The 15,456-nt window shown below is 40.2% G+C and overlaps 1 protein-coding gene across 1 annotated transcript in view; it reads left to right on the forward strand.

Annotated features, from left to right (window-relative positions):
- UBAC2 (UBA domain containing 2) overlaps nucleotides 1-15,456 on the forward strand; it is a 95,468-nt gene that overhangs the window by 2,504 nt on the left and 77,508 nt on the right. Inside the window, exons 2-4 of the mRNA XM_018071297.2 lie at nucleotides 8,087-8,214; nucleotides 14,751-14,870; nucleotides 15,318-15,424. Coding sequence (XP_017926786.1) covers nucleotides 8,087-8,214; nucleotides 14,751-14,870; nucleotides 15,318-15,424 — 355 coding nt within the window. The remainder of the gene's footprint in view (nucleotides 1-8,086; nucleotides 8,215-14,750; nucleotides 14,871-15,317; nucleotides 15,425-15,456) is intronic.

Raw genomic sequence — 15,456 nt, forward strand, 5'->3', positions numbered from 1 at the left:
CCAGTTCCTAACCCAGCACAGAGGGCCCCTGTCCAAGCCATGGGCTGCCAGCTTTTCCAGGAGTATGCTGTGGGAGACGGTGTCAAAGGCTTTGCTGAAGTCCAGGTAGACACATCCACAGCCTTCCCCTCATCCACCAGGCGGGTCACCTGAGATCAGGTTGGTCAGACAGGACCTGCCCTTCCTAAACCCGTGCTGGCTGGGTCTGATCCCTTATCTCTCCTGTAGGTGCTGTGTGATTGCACTCAGGATGATCTGCTCCATAACCTTGCCAGGCACTGAGGTCAGGCTGGCAGGCCTGTAGTTTCCCGGGGCTGCCTTCTGGCCCTTTTTATGAATGGGCGTGACATTTGCCAACTTCCAATCATCTGGGACCTCCCCAGTGAGCCAGGACTGTTGGTAGATGATGGAGAGAGGCTTGGCGAGCTCTTCCTCCAGCTCCCTCATCACCCTGGGGTGGATCCCCTCTGGTCCCATAGACTTGTGAGGATCCAAATGGCTCAGCAGGTCACTAACTGTTTCCTCCAGGATTACAGGGGGGCTATTCAGCTTCTTATTAGTCTGTATTGTTTTTAGAGGTCTAAAGGAGAGAAATAACTCAAGAATCCATATATTTTATTTCACGCAGTACGTAGATCAAATTCATAATCAATGTTCTATGAAGCTAATCTACTGATTGATATTTCATTAATCCCTTTTCCCTTTCTTGCATTCTGTTTTTTCAGTGTTTCTAGGCTACCTCTCATTTCTTGATATTTTGATGTAAACAAAACTTCTTTTAAACTATAGAGATATTGACATGATTAGAATATTTTCAAGCTGTTTGCTAAAGATGCATTTTAAACTGGTTTTTGACTCTCATAGTGAAGAATGATTTCATTAGAATATTAAGTTTTTTAGAATATTAGGTTTTTTCATTAGAAAATGTTAAGTTTTGGACCTTTTTCATTCAATGTTATTCCTTTTACCATAAAAATTTATGAAGCTTTGATTGACCCTATAGTCTATTCTGCCTTTTGTTATGTCCCAGACATGGTAACTGTGTGTGCTCGAGAGAAGATAGCTTATAATTCAAGTAAATGAATGTGTGCTTGTTAAAATGAAGTTGTTGTTTAATATTCCAAACACTCAATATGACAGAATGTGGCAGAAGAGTTGACTGAACTGCGGTAATCCAATGCCACTTAGCAGTATACTGATGTACTGTTTCTAGGAAATGTGTGAGGTTCACTGTAGGTTCCTTTGGCACAGTTTATTTTTAACATTTATTTGGGAAAATCTTTGGCTGCATGCGTGAAAAAAATCTTGAATGAGTAAATTAAAAACTCCTGTATTTTGATTTCATCGATAAAAGCAGAACAGCTAACTGATTACTGCACGGCTGCATTTCCAAATTTCTAGACCAGGAATTCTGCTGCATTTGTTTAATCTGAATGTATTTTGCTTTTGTATGAAAAAGTGGCCCTGAAATACTACTACTGACCTACCAGAGTAAGTTTAGATCAGCTAAGCTTTTTCGAAGTCCACTTAGCTCCTCCTGTAGCTGTTCTGATCGTTACTGTTCTTTATTCAGGATAAGGTGTTCTTGTATTATGTACAGTCAGTTGATAAAACAGTCTTAAAAAACAACATCTAGATTTAGCCGTGAATAGACTCTATGTTGAATAAACAATATTTTTCATAGTTATTAGCAAGCACAAATTATTTCTGTATTACTTATCACAAGCTAACTTGTTGGATCATCTGTATTATGGATGCCCATGGATTCTATCCTATTACACGTGTCTACAAAGAAAAGTTCATTCCACATCCTGGCTCCGTAGTTCAGTGAGATGAAGGACACTGTCTTCATCCAGGGAGCAGTCAAAACTTGTGAGTTCAGATTCCTCTTAAGTTTGACCACTTCTACTGAAGTTAGACTTTCTAGTAAATAATGCTTGAATAGCCTGGCCTGTGCAGTGAAGCCCTTGACCTTGTCCCTGTGCCATTTAAGGAGGTGTCTCATGGATTTGAGCACTGCAGATAAAGCGAGTTCTTACAGAAAGTGTTTATCTAGTATTTCTTATCCTAGTTTAAGAGTTTCCTGGTATAAATCCTCTGTCCTACATCTCCTGTTCAGTACTAGCGTGTAATCACATGCATAGGCACAGAGACTCTGGGAAAATAATGTTATAAGAAACGTACATAAAAGCAAACCACTCCAACAAACAAACAGTCCAACCCCAGCTACACGTGAGCTAGTCCAGACAAGTAGGTCCTTTTGTAGGAATGATATGGCGAATTGCAGGCAGACAGGTGATAACTGTGTTGTGAGGTGACAACACACCTACTCAGTGCAGGACGTGCACCATTTTGGATGAGGAGATATAAATGTAGAAGTAAATATACCTGGTGCATGTTACAACTATGAGATAGGGAAGCCAGGAAACAAAGAACTCTACCATTGAAAAGGACAAAGACAGTTTGCCCTGGCTACGGGAAACTGTTTCTGTTATCTGAAATATTGGAGGAACCAGTATGCCCTGGGAAAAAAAAGCTGGTTCCTCTGGGTACTAGCAGGAGACACAGCACAGGCAGACCCAAATAACTTAGCAAAACACTAACCCAGTTGAGCTGACTTGTCAAACAACAATGCAGTGCATTCAGGAAACGTGTTACCAGTGCCTGACTTTAAGGAAGGGCTTGAGAGGTGGGCTGTGGTGCCGGACCCAGACCAGTTTCTTGTGTTACAGTCTGCTGGTTCAGTCCCACGAGGAATGCTGGTGAAACACTTCAGTGGTTCTGCAAAGGCTAAGCATGACTGTGTGAAGAGTGACACTGGGCTGGCTGTTTGATGTACTGTAGTGCTGCTTAGTTTGCCAACATGCTGCATCCCAGTAGCAAAGTATGATACACAGAAAGGCTTTACCAACAGCTTAAACCAGATAGAGCAACACCAAACCTTTCTGAAGACATTTTAATCCCCTCCCAGTATTCTTCAAGCTATGTACATACTGCACAAGAGTCTAGTAGGAAAACCTGTTCAAGTTAGTCTTTATTAAGGTAAAATTTGAGTCCATGTTTTAAAGCATAGCCACTTGTTACCTCTGCAAAATATTTCACTACTTTGCCTACTACACAAAAGCTGCTTCTTATAGTAGGAGGGAGTAGAGTCCTTTGAACTTGTGTCTAAGGATTTCTACCAATGCAGCTTAGGCTTTTATATCTCTGTGAACCTTGTAGTGCAGTACTAGCAATTTGTTAAAAACCCCAAGGCAAGAGGGAAAGTCTGTGCTCCTCTGCTTGCATAACTGGCAAGACTGAACTGTGTTGTGCAGTGGTGTTGGAAAAATAAAAAAGCTACGTAAATTTAAAATGCTTTTTTGTATGACTGAAGGAAATATGACCATGTATTGAATATATCAGACTTCTGTGCATTACAATATTACGCAGTACGATACTGTATGGGAAATCGAATTAGCTGGCACATCGGCATGCCATGGTGCAGCCTGGTTAGCCTGAGTCCTAGGAGCAGCATAGCCACATCAGGTCAATTAGCCATGCATTGAACGCCACAAAAATGTGGCTATTCTGCTGCAGCAGAGCTAACTTGTTTCAAGCTAGTGTGAGGATGTCCACATGGTCTTGTGGTGTAACCATACATGGTATTTCTGACAGCGTATACTAAAAGTAGTATGATATATGCTCTTTGGTTGGAAGGAACCTCAATGAGGGGAACATTTTTGTATACTTCAACCTGTTTCAGTTTCTATTTCAAGTGTTGCTTTTAGGAACCAAGGTTTTACTTTTTTGCTTGTTTTTTTTCTTTTTGTATCTCCTCATTTTCTTATAGTTCGTAGCCTAAGCTAAACCCAAAAGTTTTCTAAATAGTAAATGTATAGGTAACTGGCTTGATTACAGTCTTACCTGTGCCTTTTAAAAGTAGGTTTAAAGCATGATTGCAGTTGGTTTCTTTACTGACTTTCTTAAACTAATGTTATGCATCTCTCAGCTCCTGCTTTAAGTTTATAAGCATCTGATGAAAAACTGTTCCTGCGGTGATACTCTTATTGTCTTCAGTTGCAATGAAATGTCACTGTTGGTTGGTGAACTTGCTGCAGGTTCTTGGGCAAATGTTGGAATACAATAGATTAATATCTGCATGGTGGTTTAATGCAGGAAAAACAACCACCCAAAATGCAGATTCTGTCAGTGCGTTTGGGAAGTACTGTGCATTCAGATGTGCATCAGTTATGGTTTAAAAGACTTGCTGATCTTGTGTATCAGCATTAAAAAAACGGGTTTTGTGTGTTTTGTGCCATTATAGTAGCCCCCAGCAGTTAATTGTCTGTATGAAAGTGCTGTGTCTGCCTTATAGCAGGTGGGTTAGGGAAGATGATAGTGGAAAAAGAGTTTTTACAAAGCATATTTCATCTGCAACTGTGGTGTAAGCTCAGTAGGGATCCCCACAGAAATTGTCCTGAGCTCATTTGAGCTTCTGCAGCCACTGCTCATTAGCTGGTGTCGGCAGTTAGGTCCCCTCCCAAGTCAACACTTCAGTCTCAGTCCCGGAATAGCAGTCCAGGAGGTGAAGTTGTTTCCTCAAAAGCCCTTCTGAAACAGTGGATTAGTCTGACTGCCTGTTTTGACATGCCCATATGCTGTATATCTTCACCTGGGAGTAGTGAACAGGCAGGGAGCAGGAAATAATTTCAGAAACTGTAGCTGTTGCTGCTACCACAACTTTCTTATTCTTATTAGTGCACTGGTGGCTTCTGAAGCTGCGACTACATGAGCAGTTGTGCCATAAACCTCCCCTTCTGTGACAGACAGACACAGGTATTCTTAATTCTGTATTCTGAAAAGTGGTACTGGCAGCTAGAAGAGTAGTAGGCTGTGGAAGAGGAGGATTTGTGGGCTTTGCAGTGAGTGCAGGGGTGGAATGTGGAGACTTAAGAGTTGATTTTCTTATTTATGTCACATTTGGGAACAGCTTCACATCGTACAATGGTAACATGAAAGTTGGGACACTTGCCTGTGAGATTTTGAGGGCAGTTTTGGGGGGAGACTTCACTGCAAAGATCAGCAGTGAAAGCTAGTTGCTTGTTCTTCATCGCAGTGTGGGCATGTTCTGCTGGTTGCTACAAAATTTCTCTTTGCACTTAGGTGGAAGCTCCGTAGATGTGTTGCAGCACCAATGTTATTACTGCCTGCTGTTTGAAAGAATTGCCACTTTGGGATGGCAAATTTATTCCAAGATCTTTGAAGACAGTATTTGATATATTTTAACTTTCAGGGTCAAAATGAGAGTTTATTCTTTCATTCTACTTGCCTTATGTGGTATTGAGGCACTGTGTTTTTCTCTTTGTGCACAGGTGCTGCCAGCAGACACTGGTGCCCTGGTAGCTTGGTGGTACATGTTTCCATCTTGCACATGGTTGCATACCCATTAGGCTAGAATTTTACTTTCTAAATTCTGAATTCCCTTTGTATTCTAGGTAAGGAATTTGGCTTGAATGTCAGAATGCCTGATTGTGCACTATCTGGGATTGATAGTCATTTTTGGTCTTACTGGCTGAGACATTCCACAGCAGTCCTTGATAAGGATCTATATGCTGTTAAGGGGTAAACTGCTACATTGTGCAAACACTTGGAAAAAGCATTTCAGAAGTTGCATTATTGTATTTTTCAAGTTCACCAGAGAAGAATAAACTTGTCAAGCCACGATGACAGTATGAGGTGCTTGAGAGTAGAAGTTTCCATTACTCATGTGATGTTCCCTGTGGGTGACTGTCACATTTATGGGTTAGTTACTTCTGTGGTTTTTCACTCGATGACATGTCTAATATTAAGTACTTTTCCTCTATACCAAGGTTTAAAGTGTCTAAGCTGAAAGCTAAAAGGAGGCTCTTAATAAAAATGTATATTCACACTTTTGGAGAAAACAGATAAGGTTGGTTATTTTTGAATGCTTTCAAATTAGGAATTAACTTGATAGGATAAAGTATTTCAAGTGTGTATTACCTGTAATGTAAAAATAATCTAATGATATGCAAATTGCAGTAAAATCTAAATATTAAACCTCTATAGAAATATATAGTTATGATGGGGATATCTAGAGGTATTGTTGTCACGTTTCTTGTGGTAATGTGTTCCTTATGTGAAAAGTATTATGGGATTAAGGAGTTCTTGTAAAAACGTGTTCAAATTCATGAAATAACGTAGATGCATTTGATAGTAAAATAACAAGTCTTATCGAACTTTGGTTCAAAACTGTTTACTGTTGCTACTAGTACAGTTCTTCTGTTTTAGGCTATTTCAAAAATTTGTATCCTGATTATTAAACTGACCTTTCCACATCAAGGAATGCTAATTTAGCTAAGTTAAGTTAACTAAAGGAGCCTGAGGTTACACGTGAAAGGTGGACAGTTTTCTTGCATTAAAAAAAAAGTCAGCCAGACTTTCTGCCATAATGTGTCTCACACAACCATAAAAGTAAAGTTTATGGTTAGCATAGTAACATCAACCTGCGTCAATCCAAGTCACTGCCTAACTTCTATAAAAGGGTAGTTCTTCAAGGCGTTAATTGCTTAAATGGAGTAAGGAAAGTGCATCTTTATATAATGAACTCAAAAGGTATGGTTGTGGACTGAAATAAGAGTTTTAAGTACAAGTTTTCATTGTGATACACATAGAAAGAGATATTTTCTTCGCATGGTGAGCAACAGAAGACTGCAGACTTCAAGGTGCTGTGAGCTGAGAGCAGCTAACAGTGCCCATCAAAGTTGTTCTTGGTGTCATCAGCTAATACTTGAATGAGGATCGCATCTAAATTATGTAGTAAGAACCGCAGTTTCAATGGCAGTGGGATTGTGCCATAATTAAAATCTTGGCTTTGGTGCCTTTTACAATATTCCTTCTCTAGCAGTTCACTGTTCTAGTGTGCAGCAGATGTTAATGGAATCATTCATGGCAGTCAGTTGAATCTGGACAGGTACTAAATGTTTCCTGTATTACGTATTTTCATGCAGTTTTGTTCTTCCTATGCTCCTGCTCTTTACTTCCCATTAGTACTTTCAAAGTAATCTTATCGTTCCGTTTTTTATGTAAGAAGAACAACAACAGAGCTACAGATTTCGTAACACCCTGGGAGAAACAGTTGTCTGAAAACGAGTGGATTGTGTGCTATAGCTGAGGTTTTTGGAAAGGAAGGAAATATGATTCAGGTTGCATGTGTGAAAAAGAGAAAAGTCATAGAATAAGTAATATTTTGGAGTCTTTGTATTGACTTGAATTGTTGGGCAAGAGTTTGTATTTTATTGTATCACCTGCAGCAACAGAACAGGATGAATTTCTGGGTAACTCTGCTGGATATTCCACTTGGCAGTTTTTAGTTAATGTGCATTGCAGATTTCTCTGTTCTCTGCTTGCTTCTGAATGTGCTTTCTGAAAGTCATGCTCATAGAGGGAAAGAAGTTCTGATTTCACAAACATACTGATTCTATTAATTTCTTTATGAATAATTGTAATGATTGAATGGAAGGAAGATGAATGTCGTGTAAATTAACTTAAATATGTTTCCTTGAATGGTGGATCCAAGTGCGGTGGAGAGAAGGTCAGTTTTTTCAGGACATTTATTCAGGTAATTCCTGCTTCATAGCCTCTAAGAAAAAAGCTAATCTTAATCCCTAATGCAAAGGAAACAGATGTGCATGTTGATTTTTCTAGCAAAAAGAGTGTTTATTTTATATCCTGAAATGTGATTGAGCCTTAGGAGGGCAGCAAAGGAGGGCATGACCTCTATAGGTGCAGAGAACTTAGGTTTAATTATAGCCAAACAATTAATTTCATGAGACAGTGTTGGGAACAAAATGTCTGGTTAACATATAATTGTCATTAATATCTCTAAAGACTTCTCTTTGTTTTAGTGTGTTCTTCCTATCTATTTGCAAGTTGTTGAGAACTTGGCAAGTCGTTGATCTAAAAAGTCAAGGTGGTGTCACTATTATGTTTTCCAGTCACCTGTTTAAATGTATCACTTTTTGCATGTCAGAGACTTTTCTCTAAAATGTTTTTTATTTTGTTTGTTTGGTCTTCTGTCTTTAAGATAAAGCGCCTTTGTCGAAGAGTTTGTTGCTAGTCCTAAGTGCCATCTCGATTCTATTGACTCTGCTCTTTCAACATTATCAGAAGTTCTTTGTGTATAACCTACAAGCTATAAAAGAGGATTTTCAGGTAAGAGTCAGCTCATTTTGTGTGAAAAGAGACTGCAAACTGTGGTCTTCTATGCCATTCCTCCCCGGTTTGTTTTTCCTCTGGTTCTTTCCCTTTGTTCCCTGTTGTAGATCAGCTTGTTCTTACCTTTTTTTTATGTCACCCCAGTTTACCGCTTTTTGGAAAACATAAGAAAAACTGATCTGAAACAATCACCATAGCTTCTCACTTCTTTGTCTTGTCTGGGAAATTATTTAATTTTGTCATTTTTCCTTTCAGACACTGTAATGTGGAAACTTGCTGCGAATTAAGTGTGATTTAACCCCTCTAATAATACAAGTATTTTGATATGAATGTCAATATCCTATTGTGCTTAGTTTTTGAGACTGAAGAGGGCTATTGTGATTGGGCTTTCTGATTATATATGATTTATTTTAACAACAGAGGCTGTAACTTTCATTCTGTAAGTTCTGGTTTAGTTAGTTGTGGAAAACTAAAATTTGCCTGTTGAATAGAAGGGCTGCTTCTAATTTGAAGATTCCGAGTGATGGAGTTTGTCATGCTCTTCAGTACTCTGCTGAATTGGTTAATTTCTTACTCATTCCTGTTTCAAACTAAGATACTCTGTCTTTTGGATATTGTATCTTGTAAGGTTTTATTTTAAGCTTAATTAAGGATCCTGTAATATCAGCTCCAGTTCTTGAAATAATGCACTTAGAACTGGTAAGTTCTGAGGGGATTTGTTTTGGGATGTTTTATTTTTATTTTTGGAAGTGATGAACTGCTGCTCACCAGAGAAGGGGTCAGCAAATGCCTCTGTGTTTAGCTTACCCGCAGATTTTACAGTTGCATTAAAAAAAAGGGTATGTAGTCAAATTAATGTCTTTGAGAGCGCCAGCTGTAGCCTATAAGCTTTAAAAGATTATTAGACCTACCTAGTGATACTCTGTGCCATGGCACTTTGTAATCTTTCTTGTCAAGAACAAGAGCTTTCTTGCTATAATGTAGATTACAACTCTACAAGAGCACTACTTATATTTTCCAAATGTCTTTCTAATGCTGTGCAGCACAAATACATAAATGATGTCTGCCTTTTAAAAATGTTACAAGCAAGTGTTTGGGGAGGGGGATGAAAAAGTCTGAGAAACTATTCAAGTTTTAAATGGAAATTGTGTGGATTTGGGTTTTGTTTGTTTATTTGTTTGTTTTTCAATTTGTCTTTAGCGGAGTTCTCTCTTTCCATTTGTTTGATCTGCTAAAAACCATCAGTAGCTGTGTTTTATTCAAAGAAACCACCTTTACTGTGTCTTAAGCATAAATATTTGCAAGTATCTGTAAAACATATGATACTTTTATTGTGGTGTTTTGGGGAATTTGTGGGTTTGGATTTTTTCTTTCATGAGATTGTTTTTTCATTTATTCCCATGCCCTTTGGAGCAAGCTATATTCTATGTCATTGTGTAACTCAGGGAGAGCAGATTGTTTAACTCCTGTGTGATTCTAATATTCAACTGAGAATTTTTAAAAGAAAATTTGTTTAGAATGAATTCATCTGCAGGGATGAGTTTAATAGAAAGGAATTTTTTCAGGGGCTGAACAGACGTTTTGGATGTTGGATTCTTAAAGCTGGTAGGGAGCACAGGCAATAAAGCAGGCAGTTGAAGAAGAGTACAGTGAATTTGGAAAGCAAAATATGTACTGTCCAAAATGAAAAGATCTTCATCTCCATATGGAGGACCCTTAAGAGCAGCGAAGAAATGTCATGTGTAAAATAAGGATTTTCATTACATTAGATCTATGTATTTTTAAAGCTAGCTAAAGCAAAGACCAGTTAGGCTACAAGCTTTCCTAGTCTGTGTGAGGGCTGTTCAGTTAATGCATGTCATGAAATAGTCACCTGTTAGGTCACAGCCCTGCTAGTTTGAGCTTCAGGAGGGATGGTACCTCAGGCTAGGTTTTAACATTGGGCATATTACCATGGGGCAGCTGCAACAGTGAGGTCTCAGTTCTTTCTTCTTGTTCAGTCCTTGGGTATGCTGGGGAAGTTAGAGGCAGAAGCCTTGGTTGAGGCCTGAAGACCTTGAGAAATGTAAGGGAGGTGAGAATGCCTAGCAGGCCACGGCTTAGGAAAGCGAGTAGGGGGTGCCGAAGCTGAGCAAGAGAGATGGAAACTAGCAAGAGAGATGAAGGGCAGCAAGCAAAGTTTCTGTAATAAGGATCTGGCAGTGCAATTGTGAGACTTTCTCTATGAACTTCGAACAGTCATGGCAATTGCTGGAGGTACCTGATGACCAGAGAAAGGCAAACATCACACTCATCTTTGGGAAAGGCAGAAGGGAAGATCCAGTTAACATCAGTCCCTCAGCCTTACCTTGGTTCCTGGGAAGGTCATGGACCAAAACTTTATAGAAGCAATTTTTCAAGATGTGCAGGACACAAAGGTGACTGGGAGCAGCCATCTGAAGTGGACAGATGCTGTGGGTCACGATCGTTTACCTTGTTGGCAACAAGGTTTTTGGTTTTGTGCCCAATGTCCTCTCTGAAGATTGAGGACTACTTGGAATAAATGGGATCCACCTGGCCAAGTGAAACAAAGGCATCTTTGCTAACAGGCAGGCCAACCTGGTGAGGAGAACATTAAGAGAGGAACGACACAGGAGAGAGATGACAACCTACAGTCAATTGAGGAGATATGGACTGGGTTAGCCAGCAAAGGATTGATATTAATGGATGACAGGATGATACAAACAGAAGGGATCTCGTAATCAGCAAAACAGGACTGAAAAGGACCTACTTCATAAATACGTAAATAAGGAAGTGCCTATGGGACAGCATTATGTGGAAGACTCTCGTGTTTTCTGGGAAATCAGCATGACTAGGTGCCTCTTTGAGGTGTCTGCACACGAATGCATGTGACATAAGGAACAAATAAGAGGAATTAAAGGTCATATGCCATTACAGGACTACAGTCTCACAGGGGTCATGAAAATGTGGTAGGTTAAGTCACATGATAAGAGTGCCTCAGCAGGAAGGTACAAGCTTGTTGGGAAGGACAGGCAGGGAAGGGATTTGCTTTTTATGTGAAAGAGCGGCAGAACTGCACAGAGCTTCATCTTGGGACACGAGGAAGTTGAGATTTTATAGGTCAGGACTACAAGGCAGACCAGTACAGCCAACTTTGGTGGTGGCGTTTGCTACAGGCTGTCTGATCGTGAAGAAGTAGAGGAGGCTTTCTTCAGACACCTGGAAGAAGCCTCATTATTACAGGTACACACCCACAAGTTTTGCAGGAGTTGGCTCATGTCATTGTGAGATCACTCTGTATTATGTTTGAAAGGTCATTGCTATCAAGGAAGGTTCTTGAGGCCTGGAAGAAAGCAAATGTCCTTCCTATCTTCAGGAGATTTGGGAAGTACAGGCCAGTCAGCATCTTCTGTATCACTGGGAACATCATGAATCAAGTTCTCCCAGAAGTAATTTTCAGACATAAAAAGAACAGTAAAATGACTGGGGATAGCCAGCACAGATTTTTGAAGTGGAATCCTCGACTGACCTGGTAGTCTTCTGTGATGAGGCAGATGAATGTCTTGGTGGGTGATGGAAGATAAGTGGATGTTGTTTATTTTGATCTTAGTTATAGCTTTTTACACTGTCTCCTGTAACATTCTCAGACAAACTGAGGAAGTACAAGGTGAGAGAAGTGGGCAGTGAAGTGGATTGGGGGCCAGTATTGTTTAGTGTCTTCATTCAGAACTTGGACAGCAGGACGCAGTGTGCTCTCAACAGTTGACATACCCATAGTTCTGCAGGCATTTAGAGGGGAGAAGAGAGTCAATAGGAACCTCGTGAAGTTCAGCAAAGGCAAATGCAAAGTCCTGCACTGGAGAGGAGTAACATCATGCACCAGTACAAGCTGGTGGCTGACCAGCTGGAAACAGCTTTACAGAAAAGGCCCTGAGGGTCCTGGTGGAGAATAAAGTTGGACATGAGCCAGCAGTGCAGCATTGTGGCTAAAAAACCTAACAGCATCCTAGGCTGCATTAGGAAGAGCCTCACAAGGAGAGCTGGTGGGATAATCATTCATCTCTACTCACCCTCAGTGACAACATCTGAAATGTTGTCCCTTGTGCTGGGCTCTTGTGCCACATCCAAGACAGACCTTGACATCCTGCAGGGAGTCCAACAGAGGGGCACCAGTCTGTTCAGGTGTGTAAGCAGAGGCTGACAGAGCTGGGATTGTTTAGCCTGTAGAAGAGAATGCTTAGGGTAGATCTTACCAGTGTGTGTAAATATCTGATGTGAGGGAGCAATGAAGAGAGAGCCAGGTCAGTAAAAGGACAAGAGGCAATGGGCATGAATTGAAATACAAGAAATTCCATTTGAAGCAGAAGGTTTTTTACTGTAAATCTGATGGAACAGAGGAACAGTTTCCCCAGAGAAGTTGTGTAGCCTCCATACTTGAAGATAGTCAAAACCAGACTGGTTGTGGTCAGTTAACATCCTGCTCTAATTGACTTTGTTTTGAATGAGAATGTCAGACTAGATGATCTCCAGAGGTCCTTTCCTATCCTCAACCATTCTATGAAAGCATGCCTGACCAAATGGTTGTGCTCTTCTATGAAGCAAGTGGTGCTGTGGATGAGGGGGAGTCAGTGGATTTTGCACACCTTGACTTTAGCAGGGTCTTTAACCCAATCTCCCTTTGTGTCCTTGAAGTGAAATGGAGGTATGTACTGAATAATTGGAAAGGAAGATGGGTGGGAGATTGACTGGACTCTCCATGGAATTATGGTCATTAGTACAAAGTCAACTTGGCAGATATTAATTAGGGGAGGGCCCCTTGGAGATTAGTGCTGGGACCAGTACTATTTAATGTATTTATTAGTTACTTGGATGTTGGGATGCAGTGCACTTTGAACAAGTTTGTGCTTAAAGTTTGTATGATGCAAAACTGGGGGGAATGGTCAATATGTTGGAAGGTAGGGTTGCTAATCAGAGAGACCTTGGCAAGCCCAAGATACGGGATGACAGGAATTTCATGAATTGGAAAATCCTGCTTCTGGGATGGAATAACCCCAGGCTGCAACAGTGCAGGCTAGGAAGGGCAAGTGCTTGGGAATTAGCTCTGCAGAGAAGGACCTGTGGATCTTGGTGAACAAGAGGAGCCAAGTGCGCTCTTGCAGCCAAGAAGGCCAACCATTTCCTGGACTATTAGTGAGGGTGTGGCAAGTAGGTAGACCGTACTCCTGTAGCTGACAGTGTTCCAGATGTGTCTCACAAGTGCCCAGTTCTGGATTCATCTGTACAAGAATCACAGAATCACAGAATATGCCAAGTTGGAAGGGACCTACAAGAATCATCAAGTCCAACCCTTAGCCCTGCACAGGACCATCCCAAAGAGTCACACCATGTGCCTGAGAGTATTGTCCAAACACTTCTTGAACTTCTAATATCCAACCTAAACCTCCCTCGACACAACTTCAGGCCATTTCCTTGGGTTCTGTCACTGGTCACCACAGAGAAGAGATCAGTGCCTGCCCCTCCTCTTCCCCTCATGAGGAAGTTGTAGACTGCAATGGGGCCTCCCATCAATCTCCTCTTCTCCAGGCTGAACAGACCAGGTGACCTCAGCCATTCCTCACACAGCTTCCCTTCAAGGCCCTTCACCATCTTCGTTACCCTCCTTTGGATACTCTCTAAGAGCTTAATATCTTTCTTATATTGTGGTGCCCCAAACTGCACATGATATTCAAGGTGAGACTGCACCAGTGCAGAACGGAGCAGAGCAGAATAATCACCTCCCTTGAAGATATGAACACACTGGAGTGGATCCACCAAGGCAGTCAGAGGAGGTGGAGTGTTTGACATAGAAGGAAAGGCTGCAAGAACTCAGTCTGCCCAGCCTCAAGAAGGAGAGGAGACACTTTATTGCTATCCACAAGTAGCTGATCAGGAGCTATAGAGAAACTGGAGCCAGGCTCTGCTTGTCTGCAAAGTGCAAGAGGTAGTTGACACAAGACAGAACATGGGAAATTCTGCCTAGATTGTAAGGATTTGATTTAGTTTTTTAAACCATGAGGGTGGCCAAAAACTGGCACAGGTTTCAGAGAGGTTCTAGAAACTGCATCCTTGGAGGTGTTCAAGACTCAACTGGACATGGTCTAGAGGAAGCTGATCTGATTAGAACTTCTTAGAACAGTTACAGATGGACTAGTTTGTATCTGGAGGTTGTTTCAAAAATAATTGTTTTGTAATTCTAAATTCACTAAGGTTGTGATTTCCATTTTTATTTGTAAATGTAAACATAAAAGTGTCTTTGGGTTACTTTGGGTTAATTGTAGATTTGTTGTAACAGGTAGACATCTGCCTTGAAAATATTTTATTTTTGAAGAGACTTCTTGAACTCTTCCAGAACATTCTACTCTCTCTATTTCCCTTCTTAAATGTACCACATTTCTGTTACCTGACTCCAGTATTGCATTCACTAAGAGCACAAATTCTGTGAAGAATTTCCTTGAAGGAAGAGAGGCTTAAAATTATGATCATTAATCTTCCAGATTTGGAGACTTGTATGTGGAAGAACAGTATGTCTTGATTTGAAAGACACATTCTGTAGCAGTCTGCTCATTTACAACTTTAGAATATTTGAAAGAAGATATGGCAGCAGAAAATTTTCAGTAAGTTCCAGTTTTGAATTTCTTTTTTTTTTGACAGAAACTGTTTTCTGCGCTGTTTAGAATCTTGTAGTCTTGTATGAATACTGCAGCTTTATTACTAACATTTTGTATAGAAATATATGTTAAAGGGTTTTAAGAATTATTTGGTTTTCATAAATTTAAATTTATACTGAAAGTATCTTGCAGTCAGTGGATTATTCTAGTTACTCTTTGCAGGTTTATGAGCTGAAAGTTACCAAACCCATAGAATTTAATTTTGGAAACAAATCTAACTCTTCATTCTTCAATGTCTACACAAGTGGATTTGGAATTATGTTGTGTTAAAGATTGTATTTGTCTTAGTTGAACTGATATAGTGATTTTCTTATTTTTACTTTTATTTAGAGATACATTAAAACCTTATTTTTAATCTGTTGAATTGATTCAAATTAACCTTTTTCTTTCCAGTCTTTTTTGCTGGGTACTTGGATGCTCTCAGCTTTATTTGATCTTCTCCTTGTAGAAATCACTCAGTATATATTTGGCATCACCATCAACAGCTTGCCTTCTGGTTTGTAAGTAGCTTCTAATGGATTGTTTATTTTAG

Source organism: Manacus vitellinus, unplaced genomic scaffold, assembly GCF_001715985.3.
Source record: "Manacus vitellinus isolate BGI_N305 unplaced genomic scaffold, ASM171598v3 scaffold_2_pilon, whole genome shotgun sequence".
Taxonomy (NCBI): domain Eukaryota; kingdom Metazoa; phylum Chordata; class Aves; order Passeriformes; family Pipridae; genus Manacus; species Manacus vitellinus.